Source organism: Meles meles, chromosome 9 (genome assembly GCF_922984935.1).
Source record: "Meles meles chromosome 9, mMelMel3.1 paternal haplotype, whole genome shotgun sequence".
Classification (NCBI taxonomy): Eukaryota; Metazoa; Chordata; class Mammalia; order Carnivora; family Mustelidae; genus Meles; species Meles meles.
In genome coordinates, this window is record NC_060074.1 from 68,624,497 (window position 1) to 68,645,514 (window position 21,018).

At 40.8% G+C, this 21,018-nt stretch overlaps 1 protein-coding gene across 3 annotated transcripts in view; it reads right to left on the bottom strand.

Moving 5' to 3' along the window:
• Positions 1-580: 580 nt before the first annotated feature.
• The window catches only part of SLC25A12 (solute carrier family 25 member 12), a 199,791-nt gene continuing 179,353 nt past the window's right edge, over positions 581-21,018 (bottom strand). For all 3 annotated transcript variants that reach the window (XM_046018996.1, XM_046018994.1, XM_046018995.1), the window contains 5 exons: positions 7,429-7,569; positions 5,435-5,573; positions 2,699-2,857; positions 2,493-2,583; positions 581-1,222 (listed from right to left, as the gene is read on the bottom strand). In XM_046018996.1, the coding sequence (XP_045874952.1) occupies positions 1,021-1,222; positions 2,493-2,583; positions 2,699-2,857; positions 5,435-5,573; positions 7,429-7,569 (732 nt within the window). In that variant the 3' untranslated portion in view covers positions 581-1,020. The remainder of the gene's footprint in view (positions 1,223-2,492; positions 2,584-2,698; positions 2,858-5,434; positions 5,574-7,428; positions 7,570-21,018) is intronic.

A 21,018-nucleotide genomic window follows, 5' to 3' on the forward strand; every position in this document is an offset into this window, starting at 1 on the left:
AAATCAAATAATTTCCTACAGAAGTGGGAGAGAGGGACACCTGATCACGAGTTATTTGGAACTGGTAGTGAATCAAAATAGAAAGCACTATCCCTGTATTTATGAAGGAAAATCCAACTACATGGATACATTTTGGTGTGCATTTTATTATTTTTTTGGAATCATATCCATATGAGGAAAAGTTGCCCAAGTATCCTTTAATCTTGAAAGCTAGGCCCTTGCCTTGCTGTGTCAGAGGAAAGCAAAACTAAGTCAGGAATGCTGGAGACATCCCTGTTCCATATGCACACCGACAGGAGAGGAGCTAGCGAGGAAATGCTACTGATGAACACAGGAGAATCTACACACGTGTTAAACACAGATGGAAACACCTCAGCACACACAAGTCATTAGCCTGGTCCTCTGGCTTCCACTAGCATGCATCTTTTCCAAAGGATCTCTGATTCAGTGGTGTAAGCGCTTGGTCGTGTTATGCCTCCTATCAGCAAATACCTTTTCTTCCAGAATGGAAAACGAACTGGGAATTAAATACATCCAATATTGATGCTTTATTTCCATAAGTCACCAATAAGAGAATGGATTTAATTTTAATACATTTATTTTTGTGTGACTCTTAATAAAACACTTTCAAAACATTCTGTACATTTCAAGCCACTTCGAACCGCAGTACATTCTATAAACGTGATTTGTTGGGATGAGGTGCCAAGATGTCTCTGTACAAAGATGTACAATATGTACAGTCACTATAAGTGCAAGCTGTGCAAAGCAGTCTAGAACACTAATTCATGCCAAGGCTTAGAAAACATTTCAACACTTAACACTAAAGCTCGAAACTGCGTTGTTGCTTTTTCCTGGGCAAATGATTACTTTATAAACAAATATATGTATATGTCATATAGAAAGAAGAGTCTGACTCCTCAGCTCAGTCAGCACCATGCAACTGACTGGATACATTACAGGGCTGCTCTTCTAGGCTTCTCTCTCCAGGGCACCATCTGGCCACACGCAACGGTTGTCTCATCACTGAGCTGCCGCCGCCACTGCCTTTGACTGAACTACAGCAACGCTAGGAGATTTAAATTTGGGGAGATAAAGGCCAAACTTGTTTTCAATGCCAGCGAAAGTGGCTGTGGCAAGTCTGTATCCACCGATGTGGTCGGGATTGGCAGGAGGAAGGTCTGCGATGCGTGACTTAGGTGTTGGTTCTGAGCCAGAGGGTTTGCTGTTGACGGGAAAAAGCCAATGGTTAGCGTGCTCAAGACTGCTGCGGATGGCCCAGGAACACAGAAGCACGTTTCCAGTCTCACCCAGGTGCCACAGAGAGGAGTGTTTGTCCGGCTACTTCCTCATTATCTATGCTAAATTTCTCTTGATTTATAGCTGCGTTGAAAGCATCACATTTTTGATTTGGAAAAGAAATGGCCTCAATTTATAAATAGATCCACAGAGAACAGATCAGAAGAAAACACTCTTAAATAATAACACTCTCAGAGAAGTAGATTTGTGTTTTTCTCTTTTACGTTTTCCATATTTTCTGCACTAAGCATAAACTGGTCATAAAAAGTTTATATTTTTCTTTTATTTGACATAGTTCAAAAGCTAATTTTTAAGTGGTAGACTCATGAACATTATTACTAAATTTAAAGACACACAGATACGATACTTACTTTTACACAATGTGAAAGCACAGAAAACCCTGGAGTTGTAAGATTCCTATCTCACATCCTACTTTGTAGAAGTCCCTCTACTCCTTGGTTCAACAGCTACTTCTCTATTTGGCCTTTGAGCAAGGAAGCGGGGTTAGAGGTTTATGAGCTGAAGACCCAGATATGGGATTTGATCAACTCCTGAAAAGCTGATAACTGCTTGCTTTAGGTACAACCTTGCCCACCCAGCAGATCAACAAATAATTCCTTTTCTTTACAGCACAGGCTTCAAGTGACCAACTTCTGACCTCGATTTCACCAGTAATTAAGTCCATAAGCATAACCTCTCTCGAAAGTTTTTTTTTCCTGTTTGTTAGCTCTAAGAACATCTATACTTAACTATAATAAATAAAAATAATGAAGTCTCGGAGGTGTGGAAGGTCTTGACTGAGTCTTGGAAAGACTTGGAAAGAAAGTTTATAAAAGTGTTACTAATACAAATTTACATTATATCTGGTGAAAAGGCCATATCATGAAATTCAAATAATTAGGACTTAAATCCACGAAGCTCTGTATTTGCTTACATTAAAAAAGACAACTTATTCACATAACATTTTAATTTGCTGCTTGCCTTCACTTCCCCCAAGTCACTGCGTAACCCTGTGTGTGATGTCCCCCGACCAAGGTCTTACTGTCCTCACACTGAAGCTGCTCGAGCCCACTGGTCCTGTAGGATTCTCTGTCCAACCCAGTTCTAAGAGTTCCAAAAATGCCTCTGTAGGCCAAACAAAGACCTATTTTGGTTTCGGTGCTTTCTTTTACAAGAAGTTGAATAGCTGCACTTACAGGCCTCCAAAATCAATGTAAAACCACCGCTGGAGAAGTTCATAGGTGACCAAGGTAACACCAAACTGGGGAGAAGATCGAAACACTCGAGCTGAAAAAGAGAAGGGAGTGGGGCTACTGAACATGACTGCGGCAAAGCCAGTGCGTGAGTGATGGGAGCAGGTCCCTAACACCAGCCAGCCATTCTGTATGGCCGAAGCCCCTACCTGCAGTCCCCTTCCAAAATGCTGAAGGCCCCTCTTCCCGGAGTATCTTCCTGAAACAGTCGATGACACCACTGTATGTCGTCTGGCCTGCACGGGCGGCCACTTGCAGTCTTGTCTTGATGACATCAGCGGGAGTCACCAGAGAAGCCGCAGGCACACCTTTCAGGAGAAAGGCACACTTAAGTCATCCGAAGTACCTTATAAAGAACAGAAATACTGCTAACATCTAACAATACAATTAGCAACTTTAACTGCTCTAACCAAAGTTTCTTAAACAGATGCCTGGGAACTCATGGAAAAAAGGATACATGAGCCTATTAGATGCTTCCATGTGGAACAAAATTCTTTTTTCTTTCTGAATCAGGAAAATCACTCTACATTGCATGATCCCAAAGAACTATGAGAAGAAAAAAACGCAGCAATATCACTAGGACAATTCCCAAGTATTCTCATTTAGGTTTCAGTTATTTTACCTCCTTTTTTTTTTTTTTTTTTTTTTTTTTGGTAAATAAGATACAAGTATTTTTGTATATACTAAGAAATGAGGACACTGCCTGTTTAATGAGATGCTAAATGGAGTGGGTGTTTTTTGCTGATTCTTGTCACCTTACTGTGCAAGGTGATTGTCAGTACTCATATCCACTCACCTGTTTGAGGGGCCACCTCGAGAGTAGAATGGGACTCTTTTCAGACATACTTAATGACAGAAGTCATCACAATGGGAGCTGAGGAGGCCAGGTAACCAGTTAAGGAGCAATAGGGGAACTGATCATCAAAAGGCCTTATCATCTATCCCTTGTGCCTGAGCTCCCTGGGGTCATGCTGAGATTGATCAGCAGTGGGACACCCAAGAGAGATCTCACAACCACATCTTTGGCTTAGAAAACAAAGCTGGGAACAAAGGAGCAAGATAATGTTCCTCAGAGGGATGATATTCAATTTGGCCTTAACACCACTGAATCCTTGCGGGGCAGATGGAACTGGCAGACATGTGAGGGCCGCTGTTGCAGGATGACGCGACTGTGTCCCTCCACGCGGCCCAGTGCTGTATTCACATGGAAGGAGGTAAATTGCCTGTCTTTGGAATGTTCTGAATTCTAAATGTTCTTAGGGCCTGCCAGCAAGGCTTTACTGGGAAAAACTAGAAAAAAATCATCTCTTATTCTGAAAACTGACATTCAAGTATCTGTGGGCAAGAAGTTGGTGCTGACAGTTCCATGGAAATGTTTACTTGGTTCCATCAACCACTGGCAAAATGCCTGTCCACAGTTAGACTGTTCTTTCGCTGTTTCTTTTTTGTTTTGTTTTGTTTTGCTGCTGACTGGAAAGCACAGGCAAAAGCTTGGAGGGAAAATCTGCTGGCCCCATTTAAAAGTGGGAGACTTTGGTGAGTACCAAAAAGGGGCTGCACAAGCACTCAGCATGGAGCAGGTAGCTTTCCCGGCTTTTGGTTGACTCAAGTAACAAACGCCAGAGAACATGGGATTTGCTGGACCCCCAGATAAGGGCTCAGAGCTCCCGGAGAGAGTTTTGTAACTATCACGAGTCACTCCTTGTCATTGTGGGTGAGAACAACAACATGGTCGGGCTCAACCCCTTCCGAACCCCACCATACACACTATACTCTAGGAAGGGCTCAGGCTGTCGGGCAGCAGAGGAGGATGAATCCAGTGACAGCTACGCAGTACTATGAGCCCAGCCAGTGAGATCGACGCTGAGCATTTGGACACTATGCTTGAGTTTGTGTTCACCCTTCACGTTTCTATCCTGGACCAGCAGCAATGGGGAGCAAATACATGCCCTTTCCTCCCTCTGTCATTTCTGAGAGCTGGTGCAGCCAAGGACACCTGGTCTTCCCCCTCTATCCCAAGTCGGCTCCTTCAAGAGGAAGGCTGGGCCTGTGAGATCGGAAGGAAGCATCTTAGTACCTTCCTGCATTTGTTATGCTCCTCTTTCAGATGGAATCTCTTTTGTGTCTACTTTGGGAATTTAGACCAAATAAAGATCTTCATTTGTTCCACTGACATTTGAGCTCCTATTATTACTACGCTGACCACTAAGGGAGAGCAAAAATGAAGATGATGAAACTCTTGCTCTCAAAAAGCTCCCAGCCTACTACAAAAAATAAACTTATGCAAACAACTATTACTAAAGAGAGTGTTAAGGGACAGAGAAGACATGCCAACTGCATGTAGGGTAGTTTGCTGGGGAAGTATTGCTTACTTGTATCTAAAGAGAATGATGGTAGAAGGAACATGAACAGTATCATGGAGAAAGCTCAATTTTGAGCCAATCATGTAGACTTCATCATGCAGAAATAGCACGTGAGACATGCCAAACCTGGGCATCACATGAGATACAATGAAGCAACTGATCTGATGAAGAACACTTCCACCTTAATGCTCAGCTTGGCTGCACCCAAGGTTTCAGGGGCACAGGAGGCTAAGAAGCGTGTTAATGATGAAAGCCCAATTTAGATGGGCAGATCTAATTTGGCTCTGAGTTGCTAAGCTGCATTACGCTGTTTATCCACATTATGCAAATGTAATTAACTCTCATCAGAATTACAGCATATCCCACAAAGGAGAAAAAGCAATCATATTTAAACTAAGTCAGATATAAACAATAACCCTTCCAGAAATAAAGGCGGACAGTACACAGACATTCTGTAAAGAGCATGGTGGGAGAGGGTTCTTTGGTTTAAAAAAAAAAAAAAGAAAAGAAAAAAGTAGTTACCTGCCATGGCTCCGGCTGCAAGGAGATTCACACCTCCCACGTGTCCATTTTCATCAGCCAGAAGCAGTTTGCAATGAGCATAAACAGGAAAATAGATCGCAGAGAAGGGAATGTCTCGGAGGAAACACGCTTTGGCACCCTGTCACAAGTGAAGAGATAGTACAAAACAGTTGTGTAAACAGGACCATGAATGCCCACAAGGGATCCGGGGTGACAAGCCTTAGGTGTCCCCTCAAATAGCATGGGGACTGAGTGGAATGGAAATGGGAGGGGAAAGAGAGAGGCATAGGAAATGTACCTGGCTCAAAGTTTGAGAAAGGCTGGAGGACCCTGGAGACCTAGAGTTTGTTAACTGGGTAATGATGTTATCCTGACAACTAAGAATTTTCTGGCATTTCCAATACAGATTCAGATTTTAAGGTTAATAAAGAGTCAGTTCTCAAACCTCCAGGCTGCTTGTCTGTGTGGCTTTGGTGGATGTGAGGGGGAGGCAAGATTGGGAACAGACTTGGAAACCTAATGTTGATAGCTTGATTCCAAAGCAACCAGCGAAGGCAGCCCACAAAACTAACAATTCGTCCATTCAATGCACACAGCGTAGAGCCTATGAACTACCAGTTGAGCTATAGGCAGTGGCAATGGAAGAGAAAGATGACTATTTTAGGGACGGGAAAAAGAAACCACCAACCTTCCCTCCTCAGTCCCTAGGTCCTAGGTAGCAGAGGACTGTGGGGAACTGGGAAAAATTCTTTCAGCAGAAGTTTCCACTGGAACAGAAAGCCTCCCAGGGATAGCTTGCCTCAGTGACTGAGGAAAAATAAATACCTTCCTCAACTTGGTCAGTAGCCCAGCTATTCTCCCACCCAGGGCTTGACCTAGCCAGCCAAAAACTCCATCTTCAGCCCTCGTTTCCCTAATGGTTCTGTTTTCAAAAGACAAACTCAAACATTAACAACAACAACAACAACAACAAATCCAAGGACTCTCTGAAGAGGATACAGACAAGCAATATTAATAAATTTAGCTCTCAAAGGGAATTTCAGAAAGGATGGAAATGGGGGGTGGAAGGGAGGAAATGTGTGCAGAATTCTCTCAAGATAGTCATCGCTGGTCTGCCGGTGTCCTAGGAGCCCTGGACCTGTGTGATTCTAATCGAGAGAATTTCTAATTTCCAATTTGTAGCTACAGAAGCACTTTACACATTTCTACAGTGATAGATCTATAAATAACTCAGATGCTGTAGAAACACAGTTGTCTAATAGCAGCCAAATTTACGTATTCCTCCCTTCCGCCAGGCAAAAGAATGGAAAGAAATACTCTTCCTTGTTTAAGAACAATCATAGCTTCTGCTCCATTACATCTGATCTGTAATGATGGGAGTAAGTACACCTGCAGGGAAGGAATCTGTTGACTGGCATTTTGCTAAAGTACAGTACACTCTGTATTGTCTTTTTTTTTTTTTTCTTTTTAATGGAATTCATTATTGACAAATCCCACCACTTAACTTCTTAAAGACCTGAATTCTCCCAAACTCTACTACTGTTTCACTGCGGTCAAATTATTAAGACAAACAGAAGCTCCTACTGGGAAGATAACAATAGAGATAACTCAGACTCAAAATAAACACAGGACTATTTTGAAGTCCTAAAACAGACCAAAGAGAACACCAAAGAAACTTCTCCCAAACCTGCCATCAAATCAAAGGCTGTGAGGCTAAAGTCAGCAGGTCTGCGGTATGGGCCTCCCTCCCGGCTCCCTGCCGGCAGCTTCGTAACGGCTGAAGGGACAACAGGAGAGTGTGTTTGTATATCCCACTGCCTCACATAAAAGTGTCCTGATTTTGTCTTTGTCTGTGTTTTGTACTCAAGGGACTACCCTGCTGGACAAAATTGCTTTTCCACTTTGTGGGGAGAAGCCAGGTCTCCACATTCTTTCGCATTCTATCGAGTACATGGCAAACTCTCTACTGAGATTGCCGGAGGGAATCTACTCACCTTATACAGACCGAAAAGCCCCAGGTCTCGGAGTACATTCAGGGCACTGACCCTGGGTCCTGTGGTGATCTCTCCAGCCACCTGCAGGCGAATCTTTACTATCTCCAGTGGATTAGTAAAGATGACTTGAGAGCCGCCAGCCTATAGGCAAGGGGGGGAGAGACAGAAGCAGATTTCCAAATCAGAGACCGGCTGGAGCATTACCAAGAAAAATCGAGAAAACCTCTACATGACACTGCTGCTCCCTCTTCCCAGGGGAATGAGTCCCACACCACGGCCGACGCTAGAGGGGCTCACAGGGATGGTCCCAAACTCAGCTGCAAGCCAATCTATGTCTGGGTTTGTTTTGATTTGAAATGTCAAGGGTATTTCTCAAACCAGTCTTTCCAGAGTCAACCCAGCCTTATCCAAAATAATAAATGCATTTGGAAATCAAAGTGAAGCCAGATGAAGCAGAGGGAGCTCCCCAATGAAAGGGAAAGAGATGGTAGAAGCCTGGGTCGGTATCTTTCGTAAGCTGGAGGTAAGATTTGGACCGACAAGGGTCACTTTTCTCTTAGCAAGCATCCACTTTAGCTCAGCCCCCGGCTTCTGCTTCCTCAGACTGCAGAGCAACTGACACAACTTTGTCCCACGGAGGTGTCTTCAGAGGGGAAAAGGCTCCCCTGGCTCAAATTCTAAAATGTATTATACTGAGGAAAATTCTTGAGACAGATACATCACTAAAGGAGAGAATTTAGAAAGACACTTGGAGTGCCAAGACAAAACCAGAAAAGCTCTGCTGGGAAATGGAACATCTAGTTACCATGAGTACAAGACTGGCAAACCAAAGCACACTCCACAATGGTGGTGAGTGACAGGGATTTGAATTTGGATAATGAGGGTGTATTTGCATCTGAAATCTGTTAACTAGTGTGAGGGGGGAGAAGAATGTTTAACAAAACTGCTGCCATTTTTTTTCTTTTAGTTTTTGTAAAAAAAAATTGTGTTTGTTCGGGTGTGTCTGTATGTGATAAATAAAAATAAAATTTTAAAGCATAAATATAGGGGCAGGTGGGTGGCTCAGTGGGTTAAGCCTCTGCCTTCAGCTCAGGTCATGATCTCAGGGTCCTGGGATGGAGCCCCGCCAAGAGGCTCCCTGCTCAGAGGGGAGTCTGCTTCTCCCTCTCCCTCTGCTGCTCCCTGTGCTAGTGGCTCTGTCTCTGTCTCTCTCTTAAATAATAAATAAAATCTTTTTTAAAAGTACAACACAAATATAAATATTAAAATATATATATGTATGAATATAAAACATAAATATGTGTGTGTATATATCTCCCCGAAGTGAAAAAAATCTCATCTGCACGTCTGCATCCAAACTGCAGCTGCGCATATGACACAGCATAACCGTAGTCCTATAATCATACTGTATAATCATCACTTCACTGCGAAAGCGCGGCACATGTGAACAGGAGCTAGGAAAGGCCTCACTGGGGCACTCTCATTCCACAGGTATAGAAATACTACAAATGATACCCGTGAAACTCACGTGCAGCGTTCAACGACACTTCAACTCTCTACCTTCACCCACATTCCTGTCCATGTTTCTAAAACCCACAGTCCTTCCAGTCCTACTTCCAAGGGGTAGCAAGTCTCAGCCCATTCTCCCAACTGGCTGGGAGCCACAAACCCCTCAACTCTGTCTGCTCCAATCCTGACCCCTTACTCCTCTGGACAAACGTCCACAAGTGCCAACACTGCCGCAAGATTCCTTTCCACTCTGGGAAGCCTGCTGTCCTCGATTCCCCAGGGCCCTGATCCCCCTTTTGTCCACCAAGCATGGGGGCGCAGCAATTTGCTATCTCTCTCTGGGTTTCCTGCCACTCCCAACTCCACACTCCATGCCACGGTCACACAAGCCCTTGAATGACGACTTGACCCAGTTTTACATGTTGATTTGCCTGTGTTTCCCTGCCTTAATCTACTGCCCTGCAGGGAGGAAGAAGCATTTCAGTGTTTCAATCTAAGCAAACAATACTCTCAAAAGGATTGCTGGGTGAAAAATTATGTTAAAATGATAATCCAAGTAATTGCTCTCATAGCTAGTATTAAAGACCAGACCAGTTGAAAAAGTTCACTACTTCCCTGAAACCTCTTGTTTAAATAATGGTTGCAAAGACCATCTTTGGGAAAATGCACCTGATGTTCTAAACTAAAGAAGATTAAAAAAAAAAAAAAAGGACAGAAACACAAATTTTGATTATAATCCCCAAACTGTGCCACCACAAGATGATGTCAAACCTTGTGTGCCATTCATTAATTATGGACATCGTGTTTAAACAAATACAAAGTTCTACGTTAATCACTGGTGAAGTATAACATCCCACAGAGCAGGAGTACTCCGGCCGGCAGTCCCCCTCCCCACAGCTCCGCCTCCCCTCCTCGCCAAGCCATTTGGGAAATCATGGTCAGTTGATTGAGATCTGCACTCCTTCAACAGTTCTTCACATTTCCTTCTGAGTGTGACATGTAACATCTAACACATTAGCTGCTGTATGCTTTGAAGATCTGTTACCTAGAATGTGTACTAAGTCCTGAGAATGTAATGGACATAAGGACCAAACTAAACTGATTTGCATTTATATATACATCTGACAAGTGAGTATGTAAACAAGAAAGCAATGACACTATAGCAAGGCACACATTTGTGAGTGGGTTTCACACTTAGGAACTCTATTTGAAGGAAGAAAACGTCTAGCAACGGCATAGTCTGTATATGCCTTTAAAATTCATATTTTAAGAAACTTGGGGCACCTGGGTGGCTCAGTGGGTTAAAGCCTCTGCCTTCAGCTCCGGTTATGATCCCAGGGTCCTGGGATGGAGCCTCACATCAGGCTCTCTGCTCAGCAGGGAGCCTGCTTCCCCCTCTCTCTCTCTGCCTGCCTCTCTGCCTACTTGAGATCTCTGTCAAATAAATAAATAAAATCTTTAAAAAAAAACAACTTTATGATAGTCCAGGAATATGTAGGCCAATACTATCCAGAAACATTGAATAATTTTAGAAAAAATAAAGATTGTTATTTAAGTTGTCTAAAACTTTGGATATTTCCTAACACCTGAGGGGAAACATCCATGCCAAATATACACTCTCCTTTCCTAAAATCTAAGATTGACCACTATTTCACACATGTTAAACTGGGGACAGTGGAATGGGGGAAGGAAATCTGCAATTAATTCAACTGCTCTAGTAAGAATTCTAGTGACACAGAACAAGGATTATGTTTTATAACATTCTTAACCATTTCCTCTCTGATAAACAAATACAGGAAAATAGCATTTCTCTTCTATTTTAAGGCTCTACTGATTGTAGGTGATATTATTACATTAAAAACAGCTTTTCACAGAGAAAAACACAGTAAGCATAATCAACGAATATAATGAATTTCAGAAGTTTTAAATTGTGAAATAAAAATATGGTAACTTTTCAATGGAAAAAAGTATTTGTATTTTTAAAAATACACTGATATGTTTGCTGTTCTACAAATATGCAAGGATGTTTGCTGTTTTAAAGAACAAAACTAAACAAAAAAATGTAGATGCCCAATAAGGAAATAGTTAAATAGAAACAATTATAAGCTCTTAAGCAATAAGATCTGGTAATGAAATTATGCCAAACATAAAATATAGGTATGCACTGATCAAAATTAGTTTATTGAAATTAGAATGGCGTAGGCATGAAAATATTGGTTGCCTTCTGGAAAGAGCAATGAGTACCTGAAAGAATTTTTAAAGCATAGCCTATTCCTTTTAAATTCTGAATCATGAAATGTATTAACTACTCAAAAATAAGAAAAAAAAAAACAAACAAAAAAACACCCAAAAATGAGAAACAGAACTTGTCTTAGAAACAATGGCTTCCTTTATAGACTAGATCCTCTCTCACATTCTTCCCCATGATAAATTTGGTAATTTATATACTTTAAATGCATCTTACGAACTAGTCAGCACTAGTTATCTGCTGATCTGAAACTTTAAACAGGCTTAGCTATCTACGTAGATATGAACATCAAAAAAATCTAAGCAAATATAGCCCGTGATCTGAAATAATAAAGATATATACAATTTCAATTAAATCATGATGATACACAGCTCTATACTCGTAAATGGGCTTGGTCTACTTTGACATCCTGATGCTTACATTAGGTAATACCAATCCATACAACACGTTTGGTGAATTTTTTCACTCACCAGATCACCAAAATTAGCTTCTAAACTTCTAATGGTGAAATCTCCCTCTTCAAATCTGCTACTTATTCGTATAAAGAGAGGCAAACATTAAAACTTTTAGAGGCTTTCATTTTTCATTACTATGTTGTTTCTGTTCTAAAAATGAATTACAAATGATAGAATAATAGAGAACAAATCTCATTTTAAATGAAAGTGATCTATAATAACAGAAATGGAAAGAATGTAAACACTTCCATTTAATCTTGTGTCACATAATTACTTTTTTAATGAGAAAATAAACCAACTAAAGTGGACGGTAAAAATTAGGAGAAAAAGCATGTAATACAGAGAAGTCACCCGGCCTCTGATGTGCCTGAGGCCAAAGGGTTGCACACAGGATTAGGCCTGTTCAACCTCCTGCCCTTAAAATCCTACCCCAGGGCAGAGTCCACAAAGAGGCAGGGGGCCTGGCCCTGCTTGTGCCCAGTCTCCTGTTTACTTTCTTCTTTGATCTGTTTTCTCCTGTCGTTTGGAACTATTTCCCTCCAACCACAATCTGAACAATTCACTATAAAGTCTTCCCTTATGGAGACTGATGAAAAATCTAACTTCAATTTAAGGCCACACCAGGAATTTGAACAAAATATGTGCATTTAAAAAAATCAAGCTAGTGGAGCACCTGGGTGGCTCAGTGGGTTAAAGCCTCTGCTTTCAGCTCAGGTCATGACCCAAGGGTCCTGGGATCAAGCCCCACATCAGGTTCTCTGCTCAGGGGAGAGCCTGCTCCCTCCCCACACCACCTGCCTCTCTCCCTACTTGTGATCTCTGTCTGTCAAATAAATAAATAAAATCTTTAAACAAAAAAAATCAAGCTAATAAAAGTCACACAAGTAGCTGTCACCAGGACTGACTCAAGAAGAATAGGAACAGAGACTCTGTCTCACATGCCATCAACTAAACATTCTTAGTTTATAAAACAATGGGGGAATGCAATGGTTCTTTCTAAAATAGCCTAGGATCATGAAATAAACTGTAATTTGCTCTCTGCTGAGTCACTGATCTATGCCAGGGTGTTAGGATATGAATGAATAAAACCACACATAGCCCTAACTAGGGTAAGGGAAGTCAAACCTCTGCGTACCTATCACATAAATATATACGGACTCTGAACTTGTTCGCCTATGTATGTGTGCTCACGTAAGTACGCAAGCATCAAGTGGGGAGCACACTTACCCTGCCATGGAAGTTGGAGATACTATTTCCAACAACTCTTCAGAGATATGCAGACTCAGTTTGCTGAGGAAGACCCAGCAAAATGGCTGGTCAATGATGAATCCTGGCCCTAGAGATAGTCAATGCTCCAACTAAAGAGGGGACCTCTTGCTGCACCTATGGGTGTGGACACCCATAGGCCAAAGGAAGGAAGCACGGAAGAGTTGAAAGATTCTAGGTTTGTTGACCTGTGCTGTCTTCCACTTTGTAACCTTGGACAGGTCATAACCGTCCCAGTCCTTGGTTTCCTAATATGACAACAGGGAGCCCAACAACTGGCTCTATGTACCTCACAGAGCTCTGCAACACCAGTATGAGAGCACCGTGCAGACTGAAAGCAAGCTCTCAAGGGAACGGATGTATTCGTCAGGAGCTATGATTACACAGGGCTAATAATATCTGCAACACAATACAATTACACTAGCCTTTTGCTGAGCACTAACTATGTTCTGAGTTAAAAGACTTCTACCCATTCAGAAGTATTTCCCCTCTGAAAGAGGGGAATGTGACCCGGCAGGTATGTGCTCTGGTTAGAGCTTAAACAGAAAAACAGGTACGTACCAATGGGACGTTTTAAAAATACATATAGATTGGTTTATTTAGACTAATAAACTTTCTGCTTTTTCGACTTAGAAAGACCTTAAATTTTTTTACCCATTTAAGTTTATAGATATGTCTAAGAAACTCTATGTAATCTTTTCTTTGAAAAAACAACCACAGAGAGAGCAGGTCACATGGTGGTAGAGGAAAACTCAGAACACACCAAATCTACAGCTACATATAGAACAATTCTCTCTGAAAAAAGACGTGAAAACTAGCTCGACAGCTGCTCCACAACAACGGAAAAAAGACCACACTGAGACAGGTAAAAGAGGCAGAGATGCAGTATGGCCCAAAACCCCACCCACACTAGGATGACCCACAAGCAAGAGTGACCTGACAAGTACAGAGACAACCCGTGAGGAGCAACAGGTTGAAGTTCCACATGAGGCACCCCAACCCTTGGGACCTGTACCAGAGAGACAAGTCCCCAAAATATCTGGCTTTAAAAAACAAGAGATCCAAAAGGTTAAAGGAAACTGAGACTCCGCTTTTCGAGTGTTCGTGCACACACTCACTCACCCTATGACCCAGCACAAAAGCAGCAGGTTAGAGGGCACTGAGACCGCATGTGATGGAGACTCACTGGTTAGGCAGAAGGCATCTCCTGGAAGAAGAGGGGTCTGTTGGAACCCTCTGAGGATGAGGATGCTGACAGGTACAATTCTGCACTCTTCTCCTGCCTTGGTAGTGCTGGCACTAGTAGGCATCATTTTTGCACTCTTCTCCTTGCTAGCATCACTTGTCCCAACCCTGCACTCTCCTGGAGACTTGCTCTGCTAAAGCCAGTGGGCAGTCTCACCCCAGTCCTGCTCACCCTGACAAGTGAGCTTACCCTGGCCTAGTACTACCATGAGGCCCTGCCAAAGCACACAGGGGATGACCCTTGAGCATTTGTAGTCAGGGGGATGGCATTTCTGGGCCCATGGGACTGAAACAATTGGAGACACAGTTCTTAACAGGCTACAACCCCACAGTACACAGGCAACAGACAGAAACACACCCCCATCTTCCTGTGAGCACTACTTCAAGACTGGGAGAGACAGCTGTTTTGCTTAATATAGAAAAACAAAGAGAAAGTCAGAGGAAAAAGGAATGTGTTCCAAATCAAAGAACAAGACAAAATCCCAGGAAAAAAAATCTCAATGAAATGGAGAGAAGTCCTTTACCTGATAAAAACGTCAAAGTAATGGTTATAAAGATGTTTACCAATCTCAGGAGAAAAATGAATGAATAATAGAACTTCAATAAGGGACATATAATGTAAGAAAGTACAAAAAAGAGGAGCTGAAAAATGCAATAACTGAACTGAAAAATATACCAGATGGATTCAACCGCAGACCAGATAAAAGAAAAGAAAGGCTCAGTGACCTAGAAGACAGAGTAATGGAACTCATCCAAACAGTGACAAAAAGAAAAAATTATTTTAAAAAATAAAGATAGCTTATGGGACTCACAGAACAACATCAAGCAGAGCAGACTTTGAATAACAGGGGTCCCAAAAGAGAAAGGAGAGCAAAAGGGACAGAAAACTTATTTGAGGAAATAATGGCTGGACACTTTCCTAACCAGGGGAACAAAACAGACATCCAGACACGGGAAGTCTAGAGAATTCCAAAAGACATGAATCCAAACAGATTCAAACTAAAACACATTACAATTAAATCTCAAAAGTTAAAGAGACTCTGAAAAGCAGCAAGAGAAAAAGAACTTGGTATTGACAAGGGAACCCTATGAGATTATTAGCAGATTCTTTTTCTTCTTTTTTTTTTAAGACTTTATTTATTTGACAGAGAGAGAGAGAGATCTCAAGTAGGCAGAGAGGCAGGCAGAGAGAGAGGAAGAAGCAGGCTCCCTGCTGAGCAGAGAGCCCGATGTGGGGCTTGATCCCAGGACCCTGAGATCATGACCTGAGCCAAAGGCAGAGGCTTAACCCACAGAGCCACCTAGGTGCCCCAATTATTAGCAGATTTTTTTAACAGGAACTTTGCAAGCTAGAAGAAAATGGCACAATATATTCAGTACTGAAAGCAAAAGATTTCCAGTGAAGACTACTCTACCTGGCAAGATTATCATTCAGAACTGAAGGAGGGAGAGAAAGTTTTCCAGACAAGCAAAAGCTAAAGGAGCTCATCACAGCTAAACTGGCCTAAAAAGAAATGTTAAAGGGACCTCTTTAAGCTGAAAAGAAAGGGTACTGATTAGTAACCAGATAACAGTGAAAGTAAAAATCTCATCAGTAGAGGTAAATGTATAGCCAAAATAGTAGACTAACCACTTATAAAGCTAATGTGAAGGTTTTAAAAAAAAATAAAAGCAGTAAAAATATAACTACAAAAGGAGTTCAAGATGGTGATGGAGTAGGAGACCTTAGTTTCATCTGGTCCCAGGAATTCAGCTAGATGGCTATCAACTCATTCTGAACACCACTGGAGATCTAAGAAAAGAATTGCTGCAGTTCTACAAATAGAAAAGCAACCACATTCTGCAAGAATGACAAGATGGAAAGACTCACCTCAAAAGAGAGAACAAGAGGCAATACTGACTGCCCAGGACCTAATCAGTATGGATATAAGATGTCAGAACTAGAATTCAGTATAACAATTATAAAGATACTAGCTGGGCTTGAAAAAAGCATAGCGGACACTAGAGAATCCCTTTCCGGAGAAATAAAAGACCTAAATCAAACAAACCATAATCAAAAAGGCTATTAATGAGATGCAATAAAAATGGAGGTTCTAACTGCTAGGATAAATGAGGCAGAAGAGAGAATTAGTGATATAGAAGACCAAATGATGGAGAATAAGGAAGCTGAAAAAAAGAGAGATAAATAACTACTGGCAAGGCTATCATTCAAAATAGGAGAGATAAAAAGCTTCCAGGACAAAAAGAAACTGAAAGAATTTGTGATCACTAAGCCAGCCCTATAAGAAATATTAAAGGTGATCCTATAAGTGAAGACAGAGCCCAAAAGTAACATAGATCAGAAAGGAACAGAGACAATATGCAGAAAACAGTGACTTTACAGGTATTACAATGGCATTAAATTCCCATTTTTCAATAGTTATTCTGAATGTAAATGGGCTAAAAGCCTCAATCAGAAGACACATGGTATCAGATTGAATAAAAAAAAAAAAAAAAAAAAAAAGCAAGACCCATCTTATAGGCTGTCCGCAAAAAACACATTTTTTTAGAAAGTTTTTATTTATTTATTTATTTATCGGGGTGGGGGGAGGGAGAGAGAGAGAGAGAGCGCACAAGCTCAGGGAGTAGCAGGCAGAGGCAGAAGCAGGCTCCCTGCTTAGCAAGGAGCCCAATGCAGGACTTGATCCCAGGACTCTGGGATCATGATCTGAGCCGAAGGCAGACACTTAACCAACTGAACCACCAAGGCATTGCTGCAAGAGACTCATTTTAGACCCAAAGACACCACCAGATTGAAAATGAGGGGGTGGAAAACTATCATGCTAATGGACATCAGAAGAAAGCTGGGGTGGCAATCCTTTTATTAAACAAGTTAGATTTTTAAACCAAACACTGTAATAAGATGAGGAATGACACTATATCATAATAAAGGGTCTATCCAACAAGAAGATCTAACAATTGTAAATATTTATGCCCCTAGCAAGGGAGCAGCTAATTATATAAACCAACTAATAACAAAATTAAAGAAACACATTGATAATAATACAGTAAGAGCATGGAACTTTAACATCCCCCACATTGCAATGGACAGATCACCTAAGCAGAAGATCAACAAGGAAACAAGGGCTATGAATGACACACTGGACCAGATGGACTCCACAGGTATAATCAGAGCATTCCATCTTAATGCAACAGAATACACATTCTTCTCAAGTGCACATGGAAAATTCTCCAGAACAGATTGTACATACTGCATCACAAATCAGGTCTCAACCAGTACCAAAAGACTGTGATCACTCTCTTCATATTTTCAGACCACAATGCTTTGAAACTGGAACTCGATCACAAGAGGAAATTAGGAAAGAACTGAAATACATGGAGGCTAAAGAGCATCCTACCAAAAAAGAAATGTGTCAACCAGGACATTAAAGAAGAATTTAAGAAATTCATGGAAACAAATGAAAATGAAAACACAACTGTCCAACATCTTCGGCAGTCCTAAGAGGGTAGTATATAGCAATACCAGCTTTTCTCAAGAAACAAGAAAGGTCTCAAAAACACAAACTAATCTTACAACTAAAGTAGCTGGAGAAAGAACAGCAAATAAAGCCTAATCCCAGTAGAAGAGAACTGATAAAGATGAGAGCAGAAATCAAGGAAATAGAAACCAAAAAGAATAGTATAACAGATCAATAAAACTAGGAGCCGGTTCTTCGAAAGAAGTAATAAGATTGATAAACCTGTGGCCAGACTTATCAAAAAGAAAACCTCCAGCTAGTTTTAACAAAAAGAAAAGAGAAAGGACCCCCCAAAAAAATCATGAATGAAAGAGGACAGATCACAACCAACACTGAAGAAATACAATTAAAAGAACATACTATGAGCAACTAAATGTCAGCACATTAGGCAATCTAGAAGAAACAGATATATTCCTAGAGACATATAAACTATCAAAATTGAAACAGGAAGAAATAGAAAACCTGAACATACCCATAATCAATAAGAAAATTGAAACAGTAATCAAAAATCTCTTAATAAACAAGAGTCCAGGGCTGGATGGCTTCACAGGGGAATTCTACCATGCATTTAAAGAAGAATTAATACCTATTCTTCAAAGCTGCTTCAAAATATAGAAATAGAAAGAAAACTTCCAAATTCTTTCTGTGAGCCCAGCATTACTTTGGTTCCAAAACCAGACAAAGACCCCACCAAAAAAAGGAGAATTACAGACCAATATCCCTGATGAGCATGAATGCAAAAATTCTCACAAAGATACTAATCAGTAGGATCCAACAGGACATTAAAGGGATTATTAACCACGATCGAGTGGGATTTATTCCTGGGCTGGAAGGGTGGTTCAACCTCCACAAATCAATCAATGTGATACACTATATTAATAAAAGAAAGGACAAGAACCATATGATCCTCTCTAAAGATGCAGAAAAAGCATTTGACAAAGTACAGCATCCTTTCTTGGCTAAACACTTCAGGGATAGAGGGAAAATACCTCAATATCATAAAAGCCAGATATGAAAAGCCCACAGCAAATATCATTCTCAATGGGGAAAAACTGAGAGCTTTTCTCCTAAGGTTAGAAACACAGTAGGGATAGCCACTATCACCACAATGTTCAACATAGTAGTAGAAGACCTAGCCTCAGCATTCAGACAACAGAAAGAAATAAAAGACATCCAAATCAGCAAAGAAAGAGTCAAACTCATTCTTTGCAGAGAACATAATACTCTGTAGAAAACCCGAAGACTCAACCCCCAAATTCCTAGAAATCACACAGCAATCAGCAAACTGGCAGGATATAAAATCAATGCACAGAAATCAGTTACATTTCTATACACTAACAAGAAGGCAGAAGAAAGAGAAATTAAGGAGTCGATCCCATTCACAATTGCACCCCAAAACATAAGACAACTAGGAATAAATGAAGCCAAAATGGCAAAGGATCAGTACTCAGAAAATTAGAGAACGCTCATGAAGGAAACTGAGGAAGACACAAAGAAATGGAAAAATATTCCATGCTCATGGATTGGAAGAACAAATACTGTTAAAATGTCTGTGTTACCTAGAACAATCTACACATTCAATGCAATCCCTATCAAAATACCATCAACTTTTTTCACAGAACTGGAATAAATAATACTAAAATTTGTACAGAACCAGAAAAGATCCCAAATAGCCAGAAGAATGTTGAAAAAGCAAAGCAAAGCTGGTAGCATCACAATTCTGACTTCAAGCTCTATTACAATGCTATAATCATCAAGAGAGTGTGGTATTGGCACAAAAACAGACACATAGATCAATGGGAACAGAAGAGAGAACCCAGAAATGGAATCTCAACTGTACAGGGGTCAACTAATCTTTGACAAAGTAGGAAAGAATGTCCAATGAAAAAAGACAGTCCTTCAACAAATGGTGTTGGGAAAATTGGACAGCCACAGGCAGAAGAATGAAAATGGAGCATTTTCTCACACCATACCCAAAAATAGACTCAAAATGGATGAAAGACCTAAATGTGAGACAGGAATCTAACAAAATCCTAGAGGACGACACAGGCAGAAACCTCTTCAACCTCAGCCACAGCAACTTCTTGCGAGACGTGTCTCCAAAGGCAAGGGAAGCAAGGGCAAAAATGAACTATTGGGATTTCACCAAGATAAAAATCATTTGTACAGCAAAGGAAACAGTTGACAAAACCAAAAGACAACCAACACAATGGGAGAAGATATTTGGAAATGACATATCAGATAAAGGGCTAGTATCCAAAATCTATAAAGAACCTACCAAACTCAACAACCAAAGAACAAATAATCCAACCAAGAAACAGGTAGAAGACATGGACAGACATTTCTGCAAAGAAGACATCCAAATGGCCAACAGACACATGAAAAAATGTTCAACCTTACTCAGCATCAGGGAAATACAAATCAAAAACACAATGAGATAACACCTCACACCAGTCAGAATGGCTAAAATTAACAAGTCAGGTAATGACAGATGTTGGCAAGGATGTGGAGAAAGGGGAACCCTCCTACACTGTTGGTAGAAATGCAAGCTGGTGCAGCCACTCTGGAAAACAGTATGGAGGTTCCTCAAAAAGCTGAAAATAGAACTACCCTATGACCCAGTAACTGCGCTACTGGTTATCTACCCCAAAGATACAAATGTAGTGATCTGAAGGGGCACCTGCCCTCCAATGTTTATAGCAGCAATGTCCGCAAGAGCCAAACTATGGAAAGAGCCCAGATGCCCATCGACAGATAAATGGATAAAGAAGATGTGATATATATATGCACAATGGAATATTACTCAGCCATCAAAAAATGAAATCTTGCCATTTGCAACAACGGATGGAACTAGAGGGTATTATGCTAAATGAAATAAGTCAATCAGAGAAAGACAACTATTATATGATTTCACTGATACGAGGAATTTAAGAGACAAAATAGAGGATCATGGGGGAAGAGAAAATAAAACAAGTCAAACCAGAGAGGGAGACAAACCATAAGAGACTCTTAAATCATAGGAAACAAACTGAGGGTTGCTGGAGAGGGTGTAGGGGAGGGATAGGCTAACTAGGAGATGGATATTAAGGAAGGCATGTGATGTAATGATCACTGGGTATTATACAAGACTGATGAATCACAGACCTGTACCTCTGAAACCAGTATTACATATTTTTAATTAATTGAATTTAAATTAAAAAAAATAATAAAAATTGCTTGAACTGTTCTGAAAAAAACAGACATTACATAATAATAAAAGTCATTCCAGCAAGAATATATAACATTTGCAAATATTTGTACACTCAACATATAAAGGCACCTAAACATATAAGCCTATAAAGTCACTCAA